Source organism: Schistocerca serialis, chromosome 10 (genome assembly GCF_023864345.2).
Source record: "Schistocerca serialis cubense isolate TAMUIC-IGC-003099 chromosome 10, iqSchSeri2.2, whole genome shotgun sequence".
Lineage (NCBI taxonomy): Eukaryota > Metazoa > Arthropoda > Insecta > Orthoptera > Acrididae > Schistocerca > Schistocerca serialis.
In genome coordinates this window covers 230,563,778-230,581,891 of record NC_064647.1, presented here as the reverse complement: position 1 = coordinate 230,581,891, position 18,114 = coordinate 230,563,778, and the positions used below count along the sequence as shown (strand labels likewise).

At 39.4% G+C, this 18,114-nt stretch overlaps 1 protein-coding gene across 1 annotated transcript in view; it reads right to left on the bottom strand.

Moving 5' to 3' along the window:
* The window catches only part of LOC126424850 (serine/threonine-protein kinase minibrain), a 498,832-nt gene that overhangs the window by 33,910 nt on the left and 446,808 nt on the right, over positions 1 to 18,114 (bottom strand). Inside the window, exons 5-7 of the mRNA XM_050087659.1 lie at positions 13,775 to 14,061; positions 11,981 to 12,127; positions 2,909 to 3,169 (exon numbers count right to left, since the gene is read on the bottom strand). Coding sequence (XP_049943616.1) covers positions 2,909 to 3,169; positions 11,981 to 12,127; positions 13,775 to 14,061 — 695 coding nt within the window. The remainder of the gene's footprint in view (positions 1 to 2,908; positions 3,170 to 11,980; positions 12,128 to 13,774; positions 14,062 to 18,114) is intronic.

Genomic DNA, 18,114 nt, shown 5'->3' with positions numbered 1-18,114 from the left:
GTCAACATTTAGACACTAATTTAAAAACTGTTATATTCAAACTGTTCATCCAATAAGGACATAAATATGACTAAATATGTACACAGACGAAAATTCATAAATTTTCTAACACCTGCACATTTAGTGTCGTGTGCAAATTCACGCTTACAGCTGCAGTCGAGACCAACGTTTCATCTTGGTTAATGCCATTGAAGAAAATGCTGGCTCACGCGCTTAAGCTGATGTGGTAAATAACTGTTAAACTGTAATGTTCCTGCAGGGTCTGCACTCAGACATTTTCAAGAGACATAGACTTAAATTCATATCAAAGTGTTCTATCACTTAAGAGTTGTAGAGTTGTATTAGCTATTCCTGTTCTACTGTCGACAAGTAGTATGTTACGACCAAATCAAAAGCATAGTGGATCCAGGATCCAGTCATTCTCAGATGAAGTATCTGAAAATTTATCATTGAACTGCCGACAAAGAATTTTTAGATGTATTACGCCAATTCTACTAATCCTACCTACACCCAACTCATTTTACTTCATGAAATCATCCAGAGAAGAAAACATCTTGCAGTTAACCCTGGGTTTTCCAAAGTCCGCGTTTACTCTTGAACACAAACATTTTCTCATTTAGCAAAATGATATTACTATTTTGGCCTCGAAGTGATAAATTAATATAATTCAGTTTCTCTAGTGTCAGCCAAGTAGCACAACATTACAAGCCATTTCTCATCCAGAAACAGAGGCATGACTGTACGATTGCTGTTCGGCCCCACAATGTGATGAAAAACTTTACCACACGACATCCAATGTACTTAAATGTGTAATACAGGACCATCGATTAGTACAATCTATCTCCTCATGAAGAATACAGAACATCCTACCTTTTAAAGCCCATGCTTTCACAAAATTTACAGCACTGACTGCATCGTTCATCACTTTGTTGACTTTAGGTTGTACTACTTTAGAAGATAATTCCTCCCGTAGGATCACGGGATGTGTGAATTTTACAAAAGGAGAACAGCACATTCACTTGTCATGAAGCCTTTTTTAATTCAAGTAAATTAAATGCTGCCTGCTGCCGCATCGATACATATACCAACACTATTTGTCCGTGACAGATTCTTCTCAACAAAAGAAGACTCTCCAGAAAAATAAATAAATAAATAAATAAAATATCTTCACCTGTAGTCCTCCCTTTCAGAGCTTTACAAAGTAAAAAGTCCTCATGAATCTCATTTTCATAACAGTAGTGTACAAAAAGAAGAAACTGAGTGAAGATTTCTGATACCAATACTGTTATGAAGTTACAGTGCAGATTTCAAGCTATCATAAAAATGGGGTAGCAACAGATTTTTCATGTCAGTGGCTACTGCATCAATACAATGAGCCACGTAGCATCTAAGAGTGAGACTGACTTCAGACTCTCACCAAACTTTTCTCCATGCACAATTTCACACATTTTGGCAGCTGCACGAAAAAGTGATTTCTCGCCAAAAATGTGTAGTGATCTGGATTTCACAATTAAGTAGGATACCTCTTGAGATGCTATTACAGCTTTCTTAGGAACTGATACTTAGTTTTTTGTTTGTTTGTTAGGAATGTGACATTTACTTTTAGTTTTGCTTATGACACTTAAAAAATTCGATAGTTTTACTTATACGGTCTGAATGTCTTGTCTGCAGGTGTATATTTAGTTTTATAGGCTTCAGGATATTTTTGGCTAAAATGTCCAAACAAAGAACACATCACGGTTGTTCCTCATTATTCAAGAGAATGCTGGTAAAGCCTAATTTCAGATAATCAACTTCATATTTACACATTTTGATTCTGCGTTTACAACAAACATTGCTGATAGGAACTGAGAAAGACACAAAAGAAGAATGTACTTTGTTTAAATTTGAATCTTTTTCCTTATCAGAAATGCATTCTTTTGAAGGACAACAGAAACTTGCTGAATAGCTTCCACAGTATCACTTGTTGCCATTGGGAATCTGCCGCTCATACATGGGAATGGCAGAATTTGTATCACTTTATTTTAAATCTGGTTAACAACTTCCTCTGAAGATGCACAAGAATTTGGCTTCTAGTTAACTCAGTTCCTTTGAAATGACTCCAGAAATCGAGAGGACAGTCACAATACCTGTGATTAATAGTCTTGTTTTCCTAGCCACTGTTGCAAGGAAGTCACAGCCACGTCATCAAGTTGCTTGTTGTCATTAGCAATTGTTAAATGTTTGGTAAGTAGCTAACCCTGTGCACGATACGAGACAGGGACAGTGTGATGGAATATTACCCTCAGCTTTTCTTAGAATTCCTGTTGACAGGATATACTGGTCACTTCTTGTGAGATACTACAACAAATTAATGATGGGGAGCTTTCCAATTTGGTTCATGGAAATGAGCGTCTGATGCTAGAAATATTTGTTCACCAGAAGTCTTTTTCTTATACTATATGAAATATAAATATTTCAACAAAGAGCTGGTGCACCCCCTCAGGGAGGTGTGTCCCCCACTTTGAGGGCAGCTGGTCTAGAGCAATGAGATCATATACATGCTCCATTTGAAACCTTGTGAAACTGTTGTTAGTGTGAAGTAATCTTCAGAAAATACTATATTCAGTGTTTATCCCAAGCTGGTATGTAGCCTTTGCTTTATGAAAGCTCTAATCACTCAAAGGTATCCTTTGTATTTCCACAATTTCCTCACAAATTAAAAAATCGAAATATGAATGAGAAACCTGACACATAATCTTTCCACATAGAAAGAATGCAGATGGTGTTAATCCAAACTGCTTCATGGGGTTGCACTGGAATGCATACCCAAACATTTAGTACAATTCGTGACAATGTGGCTTTTGTAGCTCACTGCATTTACTGGTGCTGCAGTTTGAATGTTCGGCCACATGCAATTGCAACTCACCTTGAACTTGAGGTAGTCACTGACAGAGTGGCCCGGCTCGCCGAGCCTCCGACCCCCAGGCCCGCCGTTCTCCACGCCGAGCACGTCGTGTAGCCGGCGTGAACCCGGCGGCCGGTACTTGCGGCCATCCTTCGGCCTACGCAGCACGTAGCTCCCGTCGCCCGGCAGTTTGTCAAAATACTTGCGCGCTTTGTGCGCCTGGTCGAGGAGGTGTTTTGGTGGCATTCCCAGGACTTCGACGATTTTGTTCATTTGATCCACCTGAGAAAGAAGTTCCCATTTGTCACAGAATGAATTTCAATGAAAACTGAACATTTTGTATTGCTAATTAATTAGGTCAGAAATGCAAGACCGCATTAGGACAGGTCTTAGACCCCTCTTTGATTTTTATATATATAAAAATTCTTTTGCTGCCTGTTACTACGATATATATCTTCGATATGCTAGTGTACTATGCGCATGTTAGGCAGCTGAGGTTTCACAGCAAGGCGCAGGGGAGGGCAGATGCCACTCTTAAGGATTCTCCATCCCCACCTACGAAAGTAAATAAATTATGATCTTCACAAGTGAAACTCAAATCTATCGCACAAACAGACATATCAACATAACAGCAATCTGAACAAGTGGATATCAATGACTGACAAGTGTGATGAGTAATTGTCAATGGCTCCTAATAAATAGGGCCTGAAGATGGCACAACGAAATGCCGAGACTGGTAGCCTACACAATACAATAAAATAACATCTGAAAGTACATGGCTGTTGCTGAATTTTATTGACATTGACAATTACTTAACCAGCCGACAACCCCTGGCCATGCTGGACCAACAGACTGAGTGCATCGAGTCGTGTGTGTGTGTGTGTGTGTGTGTGTGTGTGTGTGTGTGTGTGTGTGTGTGTGTGTGTGTGTGTGGGTGGGTGGGTGGGTGGGTGGGTGGTCGTGCGCGCGCGCGCGCGCAAGCGCTTCCGCACACATGTGCAGGTGCAGGATTGCCTTCCAAATGCCTGGATCAATTTCAAATTATTTGTCACAAGAACAGCAGACTTCACAAGTACCAGTACTATGGGGTTTATAACCTCCTAGCACCAAAATGAGCAGCGACATGGGCAAAAACATATTTTTGACAGCCCCTGGCATATAGGCTTCCTGCACTTCAGGCACACTGTGTGATAACTAGAGGTCTCAGAAATATGGCATTTGGCTTGCTAATACTCGTTTGAGCCCACCATGCTTGGGCATGGCTTCCCGAGTATGAAAGCTTGAAGCGGGCAGACTGCAGTTGAACAAGGCGCCGTGGGGAGGGGAAGGCAGAGATTGTCTGGTCCTCTAACTGCACTGTTGTAGTGACTGTTTTAGTAATAGCTCTTTTTGTCTCAATCTAGTCTCACGTCTGACATATTGCCACCAGCTGATGGAACTACACTCAGATCAATTTACTTATGCTGTAGACATATACTTGTGGGTGGAGTGTCTAACCACGGTATCATTGTGATCCAAAAAGAAAGTAGCTCACTTTACACAATTATGAAAATTAGGAGAGAGTTTTGAGCTTCACAGGACAACTATGCATCCACTGACTTTCACAACGATGTTCTGTCTCATAATGAAAAATCACATTGCCATTTTTTATAACTCCATCTGATTTATTGATTTAAATATACATATGTGAACTTGATCACCTACAAAAGTAGACATCTGACAGAAATACAATGATCTCCAATTTATTCCTCGAATGGCTCGTTTCGGATCAAATTTGCCTCGTCCATCAGAGACAATCTTCCATACTGCACTGAAGTCTCTTTTGCTAGTCACATATAAGGCTGGAACACAAAACATTATTTTCGCTAAATTACACAGCTTACGAAAGAAACTATGGTTACACTTTCACTCTTCTAGTGGATCTTCGTCTTCACTAAAATCCATTCAAGTCAAATACAAGTCAACCTCATACTTAGATTTAATATGACATGGCCCACAGTATAGGCATTCCAAAAACAGACTCAATTTTTTTGGCTGACGAGCACGATTGACATTCTCTCAACAGTCCTAAATAAATATTTACAAGCACCATAAAAACAGAGAAGATATTACTGCAATATTATAATTTTGTTCTAACTCGCCAGTAATTGATATTTCAGCACCCATTTGACACTAAGTATTTAGCGTCTCCTCTCTATCAGAAACAGACATCATTTCCAAATAATTGTAAGTGCAACATCCAAATTTTAACTTTCTCGTCTTAGTATTTACAGTTAATAGGTGATAATACGACACTGTACTGTCCAAAATACCAGTGACACTGAAACTGGTGATTTGCAATTAAGTGCAATGTTCATTTGCTGGACACAGTAATTTAAGTGTGCCTCTGCACCTTCAGCCCTGTATTACAATGACTTTTCAGTTTGTGCACTCATAATGAAATGAACTCAATTGTTGGAAACTTCTCACCTTTCAGCATTCCTAATGCATCTTTGAATGACTATAAAAAATGCCACAAGTTCTTTTACAGTGTTGTTGTCGTGACCAGTAAGTTTTTCACAGATACCTCTCTTCAACACAGCCTAACTACAGACTGTAGCATTCTAAACAAGCTGTTCCAGATACTATCTGTTTATTACTTCACGTTTTTCTGTATCAAATTTATGTCTTCAATTTGTTCATGAAACGGACAGAATCTTTGGCAGCACAACTTGCAGTATAAGCTGCTAAAACTCATTTATCAAATAGTCGTCACTCGATGTGCCATACCGTGTTTCAGGACTGGGTAATGCAAGCATAATGCTGAAAGGATTTCAATGCCTTGCATATTTTACAGCCTTGGTCAGTGACAAATTAAATCTTATTAAAATGCTGAGGATTTACTACTACCAATTTGAGTAATGTTTCTTCTAAGTAGTTCTTAATATATTTCCCAGATTTTTTTTCTTCTCAGAAAAGGGAGTTGTCACCAATACCATATTTCGCAGTGCCTAATCTTGATGAGCAAAGTGTCCAGTAATACAGATAGCTAACACATTTTCCAATATGTTGGGTCCCTATATCTGCTGGACACCAACAAGCAATCTTGCCTATGGCCTTGATAATGCTGGAAATCATACTCACTTGTATTTAAATGACCTGAGCTTCAGTGTTTCATGCTACTGTCATAGGATGAAGCCAAATGTTGGAGACACCTATATGTCCCAAATTGGAATTGACATTACAAGCTCCTGACATAAAGGGCAAAATGCTACACCTTATATTAATGTAAATGGACAAAGATCTCTGGCACACATATCCACACAACTTGTTAATTATTGTAGGTTTCACTGAAACTAGTAATACTTCGCTACATTCTGTAGTGTTCTGCAGACATGTGCCTTCAGATGTGAGGTGGCAAATCTGTAAAACAGGAGAGCAGAGCACTTGGCGCAGTACATGTAACCGATATCCTTATCAGTCACTAATGAAAATATATCCTAAATATTGTTACAACCACTGTCCTTTGGATTCATTCCTTCAAATCAAGTTTCAAGTTCAGACTCTCCTTCATCTCAGCTTCACGTGCCATGATCCTACAGTGGGTGACTAACTGGCACTACGGTAACTACAGCAAATGGTCGGGCAATTCAAAAAATACCAACAACTATGGTCACTGAGCAACTTGAGCGAGCATAAATGTCAGATGAAGACCTCTAGTGGCAACAGTATGGGTTTGCCAACTCAACCTGTTTTGAAGGGCACTCTATACGTCAGGAGCAATAAATGGTTACAGGGTCCTGAGATGTAGGCTGCCCTGCAAGACACAAATATTGTGTTAAAGTAGTACTGGCCTGCTTCATCAAGCTGCTTTACATGTATGTCAAACAAATAAATTATTTTCAAGGCCCTACTGTACTGCCCGCCCTGCAGGACAGATGTGTTGTGATAGTAGTATCAGCCTGCTTTACTGAGCTGTACTGCAGGGGTTACCCAAGCCGATCAGCACAGTTGGAGGTGGATAGAGGAGGGGATCGGCAGAGTGAGGGAGAGGGGAAATTGCCAAAAGGAGGGGATGAGGGGGAGACGCACAATGCAGGAGGAACACGAAGAAGGGTGGTGGACAGATGGAAAAGGAAGAAGAGGAAGTGGAGATGAAAAGAGAGAGGGGGAGAAGGAGATAGTCAGAGGGAGGAGGTGGATGAAATGGGCTAAGAGAGGGGGGAGGACCAGATCTGGTGTGGGGAACAATGGAATGAAAACAATCAACTGAGTCAGTTGCTGGAAAACAATTGACTCGTATGGCTATAGCGTTACATATCAGTTGATTTATTCATTCATTCTTTTGAATGAGTCCTGCCTGTGATAGCAACAGAATGGAAACAAGTGAATCAGTCAGTCGTAGCTTTACATGTCAGTTGTATTAATATGTTTCATTTCTTTTGAGTGACACCGGGAACAACCAAATGAAAACAGTCGACACAAACCAGTGGTGTTTTGCATACTGAACAAGTTATTCATTCTTTCTTTTCGAGTGGAACCAGTCTGTAATTTTTCTGTTGGTTGACACGTGTATTCATTTGTTTATGAAACTGAAAGCACTGTTTAGTCATTTAGTTGACTGAATTATCCAGTTATTCTTCCGAGTGAAACCATTCTGTAGTGCTTTTATCAGGTTAAGTGCCGCAATGGTGTACAAAACAAACTGGGGGTACATATACCCTCAGAGGGTAGCCACAATTCCAGGCATACATGAAGACATCTCAGTGGGTACACCGAAGTTAAAATAAGCACTACCAATACTCATTTAATTACGTACTGAAAGACTAATTCTTCTTTCCACATCTGAAACTGATATACGAACTGCTGTGTATTAAATTGTTCCAGGTGCAATTAACATCACATAACTAATAAAGCTTCATAGAGAGTACAGAATTGAGCAAGCACAAAGGTTCTGTGAAGAAGAAAGGATACATGCCAGATCTCTGTGACTGTTTGCACCCTGCTTTACTGAAAAGATGCGATCACGTCCATTAATTAATTATACAAAAATGTACTTAGCTAGCTAACCCCTAAGCATCCCAAATGCCCCACGTAAGCATTCTGCTGTTGCCAGTGCCAGGGTTCCAGCCGGTGTAAGGAGGTAAATGGAAATGTCGTGTGGCTAGGGCCTCCCGTCGGGTAGACTGTTCGCCTGGTGCAGGTCTTTCGATTTGACGCCACTTCGGCGACCTGCGCGTCGATGGGGATGAAATGATGATGATTAGGACAACACAACACCCAGTCCCTGAGCGGAGAAAATTTCCGACCCAGCCGGGAATCGAACCCGGGCCCTTAGGATTGACAGTCTGTCACGCTGACCACTCAGCTGCCGGGGCGGACCGTGTAAGGAGGTGGCGAGGCGGCCATTCTCTGCTACCACAGGTCCTGGCACTGTTACACGCCACTGTTCCAGCTTCTGACGCCAGCTGCAACCTCGGCACTGGCAGCAGTAGGGAGAGGCTATGGGAGCAGTACCACATGCACGCCCCAACAGCCACCCCCCCCCCCCCCATTCAGCAGTAGGGAGAGGCTATGGGGGCAGTACCACATGCACGCCCCAACAGCCACCCCCCAATGGGAAAGGGTGTGAAAAAAAGTGTAATCACTCAAACACAGAGACTGAATGAAAACATTCATATAACAGCCGCAGTCAACAGAGGCTTGTGTAAGTTGGTAGTCTCATATTAAATGAAACCATTCAAACCTGGTTAGCGAGTGAAAACATTCAAATAACGGCCCCAACTAACAGAGACTTGTTTCAGGCAGTTGTCTCACAAAGAAAAAGAGAGAGAGAGAGAGAGAGAGAGAGAGAGAGAGAGAGAGAGGAGCAGGAGGAGGAGATACACAGATAGAGGTGGGAGGATGAGATGGACAGACAGAGAGAAAAAGCGGTAGATACAGATAGGAGGAAGAGGAGGAGTGTTCAACATACTTGTCGAGCATACACCTGGATGTAGCCACAAGGAAAAGGATAGAGTAAATATGAAATGTATTCTCAAGTATCTGAACAGAACCTATCTAACAGCAAAATAGTACACAAAAGTCTCATAAACACTATGTTCTATCAGTTAAGTGGCTCCAGAAAGTTTCAAATTCAAGGAACGTTCAATTTTTACTTGTTTGCATTTTAAAAATCCACAGTCATTTCCTTTCAACTGATATATAATTTTCAGTTCAGAAGACAACAAGTATTTTAAAAATATTTTTGAAATATGTTCTGCATGGGCACTGTTAAACTGCTATCAAGTGTTGGACTCATGAATCTACATGCTCCTCATGTACATTTTAGTGATGTGAGAGAAAATAAGCGTTACAAAATAAGTATTGTGGTTAACTTGTGATAGTTCCATATACATCGCTCACTCGATTATCATACATTTCACATTTATTTACTCTTTCGTAATCCTGAAAATATTCATAGTGAATTCTGTTCATTGAAATCTCTGTTTTATTGAAGGAAAATCCTGGGTAAATGTAGAGTGACTAGAAATCCTCTGAAGCCTTTCAAGAAAAGGAGAAATTTTGGAAAGCCAAAATTAGGTGCTATTACTATAAACAATAAAGACGATAACCGAGCATGTGAACTTAACCTTACTGGTACACCTGCCCATTTCAATGAAAGTGAGAAAGAAAGTACTTCAGAGAAGAAGCTTGGGTCAGTTAGCGAAAAGTATGAATTTTTTTGGGCGAATCAAATGGGAATGAAATACTTGATATGTCAGTTCTCAACGGAATTTCTGCAAACTGTGTAGATGTATTCAATGTAGTGAAGTCAATCTGGATCTCTATATAAAAACTGACGTAGGACTTGCCAGTGATATGGAACTTAACTGCAGTAAGTGTTCATACATGACCACCTTTTGGAAGTGTGTTGCAGTAACTTCAAATGAAGAAAATGGTAGCAAAATCTATGAACACAATATTAGATTTCTTTATGCCATGAGCACAGTTGGTAAGGGTGCTACTGCAGGTGCAGTTTTCTATGGCATGATGACTCTTGCAAATCCCACAACCAAGTTTACAAACTACAATACATTTACAAGTTTACAAACTACAATAGATTTATAGGGTCTAAAGTAGTAGATGTTTGTATAGAATCAACAAGGAAAGCTGTGGAAGAGTCAGCAATAGAAAACAGTGGTAATAGAGACTTGACTGAGCATTCAATGGTACCTGGCATAACGGGGACACACATCTCTTCGTGGTGTAGTATCAACTGCCAACACATATACAGGGAAAGTTTTAGACGCAGCAATAATATCCAAATATTGTTAAGTATACACGAAAATAATTGCATAGCTAACACTTAGGGGCAGTTATGGAGGAAGGGAAGTGGCTGGTGTTTCTAGTATATTTCAATGTTGTGTGATAAAGTGTGATATGTGAATTACCTTGGTGACGGTGATTCTATAAATTTCAAACAAATTCAATAACTGAAGCCCTATGGTGATGATGTGGTGCAGAAATTTGAGTGTATTGGACACACAGAAATGAATGGGATCAAGACTTTGGCAACCGAAAGCTTCATACAAAAAACAAAAACTCAATGATGGTAAAGGGTTGGATGGGAAGGGACGATTAACTGACAGTGTAGTTGACAAAATACAAAACTATCATGAAATAGCTATTAGACAAAACGCACACAGTGTCGATGAAATGAAGAAGACTGTTTAGACTCTTTTTTTCAGCTGATGAAATTCCCCATCATTACTTGTGTCCCAAAGCAGAAAACAGTTGGTGTAAGTTCAACATGGGATTGCTAACTGGTGAAGTGTACACTCATAAACACAGTCTGCCTGATGCAGTAATGGAGGTAATATAACCTAATTTCAGAGACTTAGCAGCACCTGAGCTACTGAAAAAGTGGGTTCATGCAAAAACTCAAAACCCCAAAGAAAGTGTAAATAGTGTTAAATGGTCAAGAATCCCTAAGACTGTGTATGTCGGGATAGAAACACTTCACTTTGGTGCATATAATGTGTTGCTACTTCCAGTGATGGCAACATTGTAAGGTGCAAAGTATTTTGAAATATGGAAATGAAGATAGGTTTTAACATGGTACGAACGATGCTTGCTTTAGACAAGGAATGTCTTCCAGCTGCTGACAGGGCTGTAAATAGCCTAAAAATACAAGCCAGAATGAACTGGAGGAGGACAAAGAGTAAGCTGGAGGAGGAGTTTGCAGAAGATGAAGATAATCCATCCTATGGACATTGAATGCATTAAAAAGGTAATCCAAACTTTGTCGCTTGATTCCCAAAAGTTTCATTTTTTCATACAAATTACGCGAGTTTTCCCAGGATCTACCAAACCAATTTGCTTCAAATTTTCAGGAAATGTTACATAGACCCTTTTGCATAATTTAGCACAGCCTTTTTCCAAAAACCTGTATACTGTTGAATTTATAAACAAAATATGGCACAAAAAAGTAGTGAATCTTCATTACAATAGCAAAAACTAATCTCTAGGAACTGAATTAAATTTTTAAAAAAACCTGTGTTAAGTTGTAGCCAATACTCCAATAAATAACCAGTAAAAATTTCGACTTCCTAGCTCAAATACTTTCTGAGAAAGCGATATTTTAACGTTGGAAAGATAGTACTTTCTGAAGCTCATTAAGCACACTGTACTTGTAAATAGTAGGCACTTTTATAAATTGGTAATATTAATACCTTTGGTGATTAATAAACACAATTTTTCAACAATTTTTAATTTCATTTCGTAAAAATTAAGTTCTTCATTTCCTACACAACACACACACACACACACACACACACACACACACACACACACACACACAAAAAAAATTACTTCCGGATATTGCTATGCCGGTTGACACAACCAGCTAAGCAATTTTCAGAGTTTTCCAAATGCCTGTCTGCTCCTTTATGTATATAGTTTACCCTCGCACACATTTCGTAGGCTTTCATGGATTCTTTATCAATGTGCTTCCTTTGTCGTCTTTTTTATAAAGTGTCACCAGTTGTTTACATTTCTTTTATGCAACATCTTCATTTCACTTCCCTAACCAGTAGTACCATCTCCGTACCACATCAATGGCAGCAGACTCACCTCGTTGGCTCCACTGAAGAGTGGCTCGCCAGTGTGCATCTCGACCAGAATGCAACCGAGGCTCCACATGTCAATGGCGAGGTCATATGGGATTCCTAGGAGCACCTCGGGCGACCGGTAGAACCGAGACTGGATGTACTGGTATATCTGAAAGTCACACAACAATTTTTGATATACATATGAGAAAACAGTTTGTGTAATTAGTTTCAGGAAAAGTATAAACAGTAACTTTTATGATTAATACAAAACAAAATAAAACTATTGATCACTAGATAAGTTTTGTGGAATTAAAGGAACATTCCACTGGTGAGTTCGAAGAAGAAAAGCTCTCTGTAAAGAGTGTGAACCAATTTACACCAATCTTTAGCTTCTCTGCATAATGACAATGGATCCAAGGGAAAAAACTGACAAACACATACTATTAGAAATGTATTGTTTATTACGCTTACTCACAATGTTAGCAATGTTGTGGCAATGGACAGAAGTTGAAATGATTATGCTTCCTTGCACTGCTACAATTAATATAGGACACATCTGAATACAAGAGTTCATGAGTTAAAGGTACTTATTCAGGTACACAATGTTTCTCCAGAAATCAAATACACTTCTGTCCAGATACTATACATCAAGACATGAATTTCAGTCTGACCTTAGTCTATATTTCAGAACATTTCCTCGATCATCTCTCATCTTGTCTGTGCCTACAACTGTTCCCTCCCAGCTCTTTCCAGTAACCAGTTAATTGTTCCTGTACATCTTATTTTATGTGCCTCCATTATGTACCACATTCATGTTTGTAACATATTAGGCTTTCCCAGAGTGAATAGCAGATTTTGTTTTCAGATCTATAGGCACACAATTTCATTTTTAGTCGCGATATCTGGGTGACTCTTGCAATCATTTATTTCGGATACAATGAGTAATGGAGAGACACATGTTAAAACTGTCACCGCAGTGTCTTACAAAGGTGATTGAGCAGGTCATTGAAAAAAGAAAAGCAAAGTTCCAGTCTTAAATGCCGGGTAGTTTTGAGTAAGAGAAAGGAAGATTGGGATTTAATGTCCTGTAAGTGTTGAGATTATTAGAGAGTGAACACAAGTATGGGGAATGGCATTGGCTGTGTACTTTCGCAAGAATCATCCCAGGATTCCCCTTAAGTAGGTGATTGGTAGGTCAGGAATTTTCATCACTGTCCTCCCAAATATGAGTCCAGAGTATCACTCAGTTTTATGAAGAACTAGAGCTTTTTATCTTGCTGAAGTTCTCTCTCTCTCTCTCTCTCTCTCTCTCTCTCTCTCTCTCTCTCCCCCCGTCCCCACAGACCCATTAAAGTATAGTTCTCCACCTTTTCTGCATTCCTTCTTTCATTCATCAAATGCAAGGCAAAGATTTCATTTCTGGTATCACTTTCTTGGAACCCAAATACACCTTTGTACCTCTTCCATTTTTCTAATTTTTCTAAATGTTATTCTGACTGGCAATCTGTAAACACGAATATCAAAATGCTTATCCATTGTTGCTTTTTTAACACGCTCATATTTCTGTTCTTGAAGTGTAATAGTACTTCCAATGGTCCTTTTTGACACCAGCTCAAACACCCCTTTACTCCTAAAAAACTTCCTGTTTCTCAAAGTGAATTTAATAACTCCAAACCCAACTCTCAATTGATGCTGACTTGCTCAAGTTCAATGCATCCAGGGCTCTTGCAAACTCCAATTAAGGCTTAGCTTACATTATCCAAACTCTTTACTAGGCACAACACTTGTCAACAAATTGGTCGATCGACTGACTTACCCTCTGGCCCAGCTGGCACGAGCTGCCGAAGTCCACGATCTTGATGGCGGACCTCTTGGGGTTGCACAGGAGGATGTTCTCCGGCTTGAGGTCACAGTGGATGATGTTGAGCTCCGGAGTTGACAGGAAAAGCAGTGCCGTGCACAGCTGCTGCGCAAACTTGCGCGTCAGGTTGAGTGACACACCGCGGAAGTTTGTGTTCCGTAGCAGGTCGTATAGGTTGTACGACAGCAGCTCGAACACCAGGCACAGGTGGTTGCGCCACATGAAGTGCCTCTTCAGTTTCACTGCGGATTACCCAAACACGTACTTACTCAGATTGCTGTCATATACGTCACTGCAATATTTAAACACAGGCACTGTGGGCTGCTATAGAAACAAAATACAGCACGATTCTGATTATACAGGTGCCACTTGCCTGGCTTATGGATTACCCATGCATAGTTTGGCAATTTTAAAAAAATAAAATAAAAACCAAGCCTGAAGTACTCTATTATAATTAGGGCAAATATTTTTGTTTAGAGTAAGAATTCCTGATTGTAGCAAACTTGATTATAAATATATCCACAAGTCGTTAAATATTCAAGTCTATGAATTCGTATTTGAGTTGCTGAGTGACAAAGCTATAGTGAACAAAGTGAGCTCCACTGAAGAAGAGAGCATAGAAGAAGTGATTGAGGAAAGCACTGTCACACACACCAAGACCCTGAAATGCATATTTCTGTCACTAAAGCATACAGGGCAAAATTTGTTTCATATGCTTTGACTCGAAAATGAGAACTGTCATCAGGAAAAACTAAAAGAGAACTGTCATCAGGAAAAACTAAAAGACATCAGAAACAGGAAAAATTGGCCAATTATTTCTTCAAATTGAACTGAAAGCAAGTGATATGAAATACAGTGTGTTTTTAATGTAATTTTGTAAATAAGTCATCAGTTTCTGGCAAGTAGTGAGTACAAAAGGCAGTCAGCTTTCAAATGTGACATGTACCATGTTTTGTAAATACTGTAGATAGCAGATTCTGAAAAATGTGTATTTTGGATTATCTGTGTCTTTTGGTGACCTGTGTGGTCTCGAGTATCTTTTATCCACCATAATCGTGGGCCTGGTGTACCAGTAGAAACAAGGAGTACGTCAAAAGCTATACTAGGGACCATCGAAAGCAGTAACAGAAGGGTAGGTCACTTCTCCCACTCCCAGTCTCCCCTCCATTTGTAACAACCAATCAAGCTCTCGGCCTACTCCGTGACTAAGCTCACTGTCGACACAGTGTTATTTCTGTCAAGGGTGCCATCCCGGTAACATATTAAAAATAAATGGTTACCAAACAAATACCCATCATTAACACAGTTTATGAGGAACTACTGCACTTCATTCATGCTGCTGTTGGCATGGCTATGCAGCTTTGTTGCTAGCCACTACCCAGCATTTTTTTTTTTTATGTGTGCACTGCACAGAAGTGTATGTTTGGGAATAGAGCAGTGATTCTCATCTGGTAGTATTGCTCATCTGGTAGTATTGCTATTTTTGTTTGTGAGTTAAGATGACTGAGTTTCATAACACACACAGAGCCAAACAAAGGACATCATATACAAAATGTATGAATTTCCTTGTGATCTTAAAGACAGTGCCAGAAGACACGAAATCTTATTGGTACCGCTCAATGTAACATCTAAGGTGTGTGGTATTTCACTTTGAAAGGAACAGAGAATATTTGCAGAGGCATGAGAAATAGAAACTTGTGGGTAAGAAATGAAGCTTCAACCTCCAAGAAGAGATATTAGTGGTAGTAGTCAAATTTATGACCGTGTTGAGTATCCTACAGTGCAAAAGGGAGCAGACATTTTAAGCAGCAAGGCTGCTTTCACAAAGAGTTGCCATTTGAGTGGAAGAATTCTGACATCTTTGGGATTTAGGTACAGAAAATTCAATGATGGAAGACACATTCTGATGGAGAGATCAGATTGCAGCAGCTGGGCCTACTCTTCTGAGAAAAAGTACAGCTTCAGAAAAGAAAATCATTGTCACCCTATTATTTATCTTGGTGAGATCTGGCTCAATAAAAATCACACCAGAAAGTACTTCTGGCAGGATTCAAAAGGCAATGATAAAGTACTGAAGGGCAAAGGAAATAGATTAAGATAATTCTCATTTATAGTTCCATCTCAGTTGCACATTTTAAATTAGATTACATGTTTCAATCACTCTGGATCATATGTGGTTCTGAGTAGATACGACAGGTTGCTCACCCAACTACTTAAATATGAAGATGATCCAGAGTGATCAAAACAAGTAATTTAATTAAAAATATGTAACTGAGATGGAACAATAAATCAGAATTATCTTAATTATCTAAAAAGTTGCTGCATCTCTAAAGATGATTATGTTGACTATAGTGAAAGGAAATAGACTTACTCTCGCTCAGGTAGTGTCATCTGAATATGGCTCACCAAAAGAGAAAAGATAATATTTACATCCTGTAAATCCAGTAATTATCATGAAGAAATGAATAGTGATGTACTTAAACACTTTTAGATTTACTCTGTGTTTTAGAAGAGGATCGTGCGATCATCGTGGATAATGCCAGTTATTATTCAAGGAAAAAAGAAAATTCCTAATTTTGCAAGAAACTGCATAATGTCTAGAAGAGAAAAGTGTTTCAATTTCAGGCTGCTACACAAAAGTGGAGATGTTGGGGCAATCACTTACCACTGCCAATATAACACAATAGAAAATGTGGGGGCCATAGTGAAAGGAAAAGTCGCATCCAGAAATTCCACATTCAGAATGAAAGATGTACAGAAGAGAAAGAAATTAATGATGTCATGATGGAAGACTACCGTAGATTAAGTGCATACGTCATGCAAGAAAATGACTTTCAGCACGTAGGCATCGAAGAAAAGTTTGTTGAAAGAATTGTCATTACTTCAAATAACACTTCATGTAGTAAAATTCTGAAGGAAGGCATCCACGGGTTCACTGAAACTGACATTTCTCCACATTCATGAAATTTGTTCATCACTGTGGAATCTTTCTGACATTAGGTGCATTAGGTATGAAGATATTTACCTTTTGGTGAGACACGAAAATTTATGCTGGACCGAGATTTGAACTATTTCCCACTTGTTGTGAGCGGTTGCCTCAACCACTTCGGCTATCCTACATGCCTCCAGGCCAACACAAACTTCTATATGTCACATTATCTATGATCCCAATGCTCACAATATTTCTTGGATTAACGCCACAGGGTTGCAAGAGTACAAATGCATTCAACTGTGATTAAATTTCATAAATTTAGTAACTGTGTTTCTGCATACACTGCTTCTTCAAATAACTCCTCTGATAATAAGAATTAAGAAGAGGACACTTAAATTGAACTCTATTGCATTAAATATTGTTTGTTCCCTTCCCTTCTCAAAGCTATGAGTGCAATTTCCTGATTCTGCTCTCTTTCCTTGTCACCTTCCTTTTCCTCTCCCCTCCCAAAAATTTATCAACACTGGACAGAACAGCCACCGTGCCTAAGTTCGCATATTTGGAGATGTTACTTGTGGGGAACAGGATACCCATGTTTTCTGCTTTGTACCAAAGTTAAGACTACATGAAAATATAAGGAATGCTTAAAACTTCACATAATCAAAACTGAAATAGCTTTAGAATTTAGCACAAGAGCATTAATAATGCACTGGTGGTAAAATACCTTCTAAAGCACATGAGTATACATTAATTTGGAGAGGCTGCTGTTTCCAACAGCATTTTCCTGATGTATAGGTTTGGAGCCATAACATCACTGCCTGTTTCTGACTACAAAATGTTTATTGGAGTACACTACCGGCAAGTTTCGGTTATCGTGTCATTTACATGTGAGCACCTTGTGATGCAGTAAGCATTCATGTGCCAGATGGCATGTCTGATGGCATACTTCGACAGGCCGAGCTTGACATGTGAAGGCTGAAGGCTTCTGATTTGTGGCACCTGAGGTACCCCCATAAACATGAATGGGGGCAATGTGCAGACAAGGTGAAGGGCAAGCCTTCTGCTCTGCCCCTCCAGATACCACTTTCGCTGCGTGTTAATAACATGTTTAAGCTATTACATGTGCCTATGCAACTCTACATATAGATTATTGCATGTCAAATAGTCTGGTTTTACAGATATTCCCCACTCCAACATCTCAGATTTTGTTTAAAATTCATATACTTGTTTTCTAAATGATTAACAGAAGATACAAGAATTTCTGGCCTGCAAAATAATACTTTGTGAGTAGGAACCTCTTAAGTGATAGGTGACAGAATGATGACATTTCAAAAATTCTGACCAAGTTTTAGGTACTGTATTT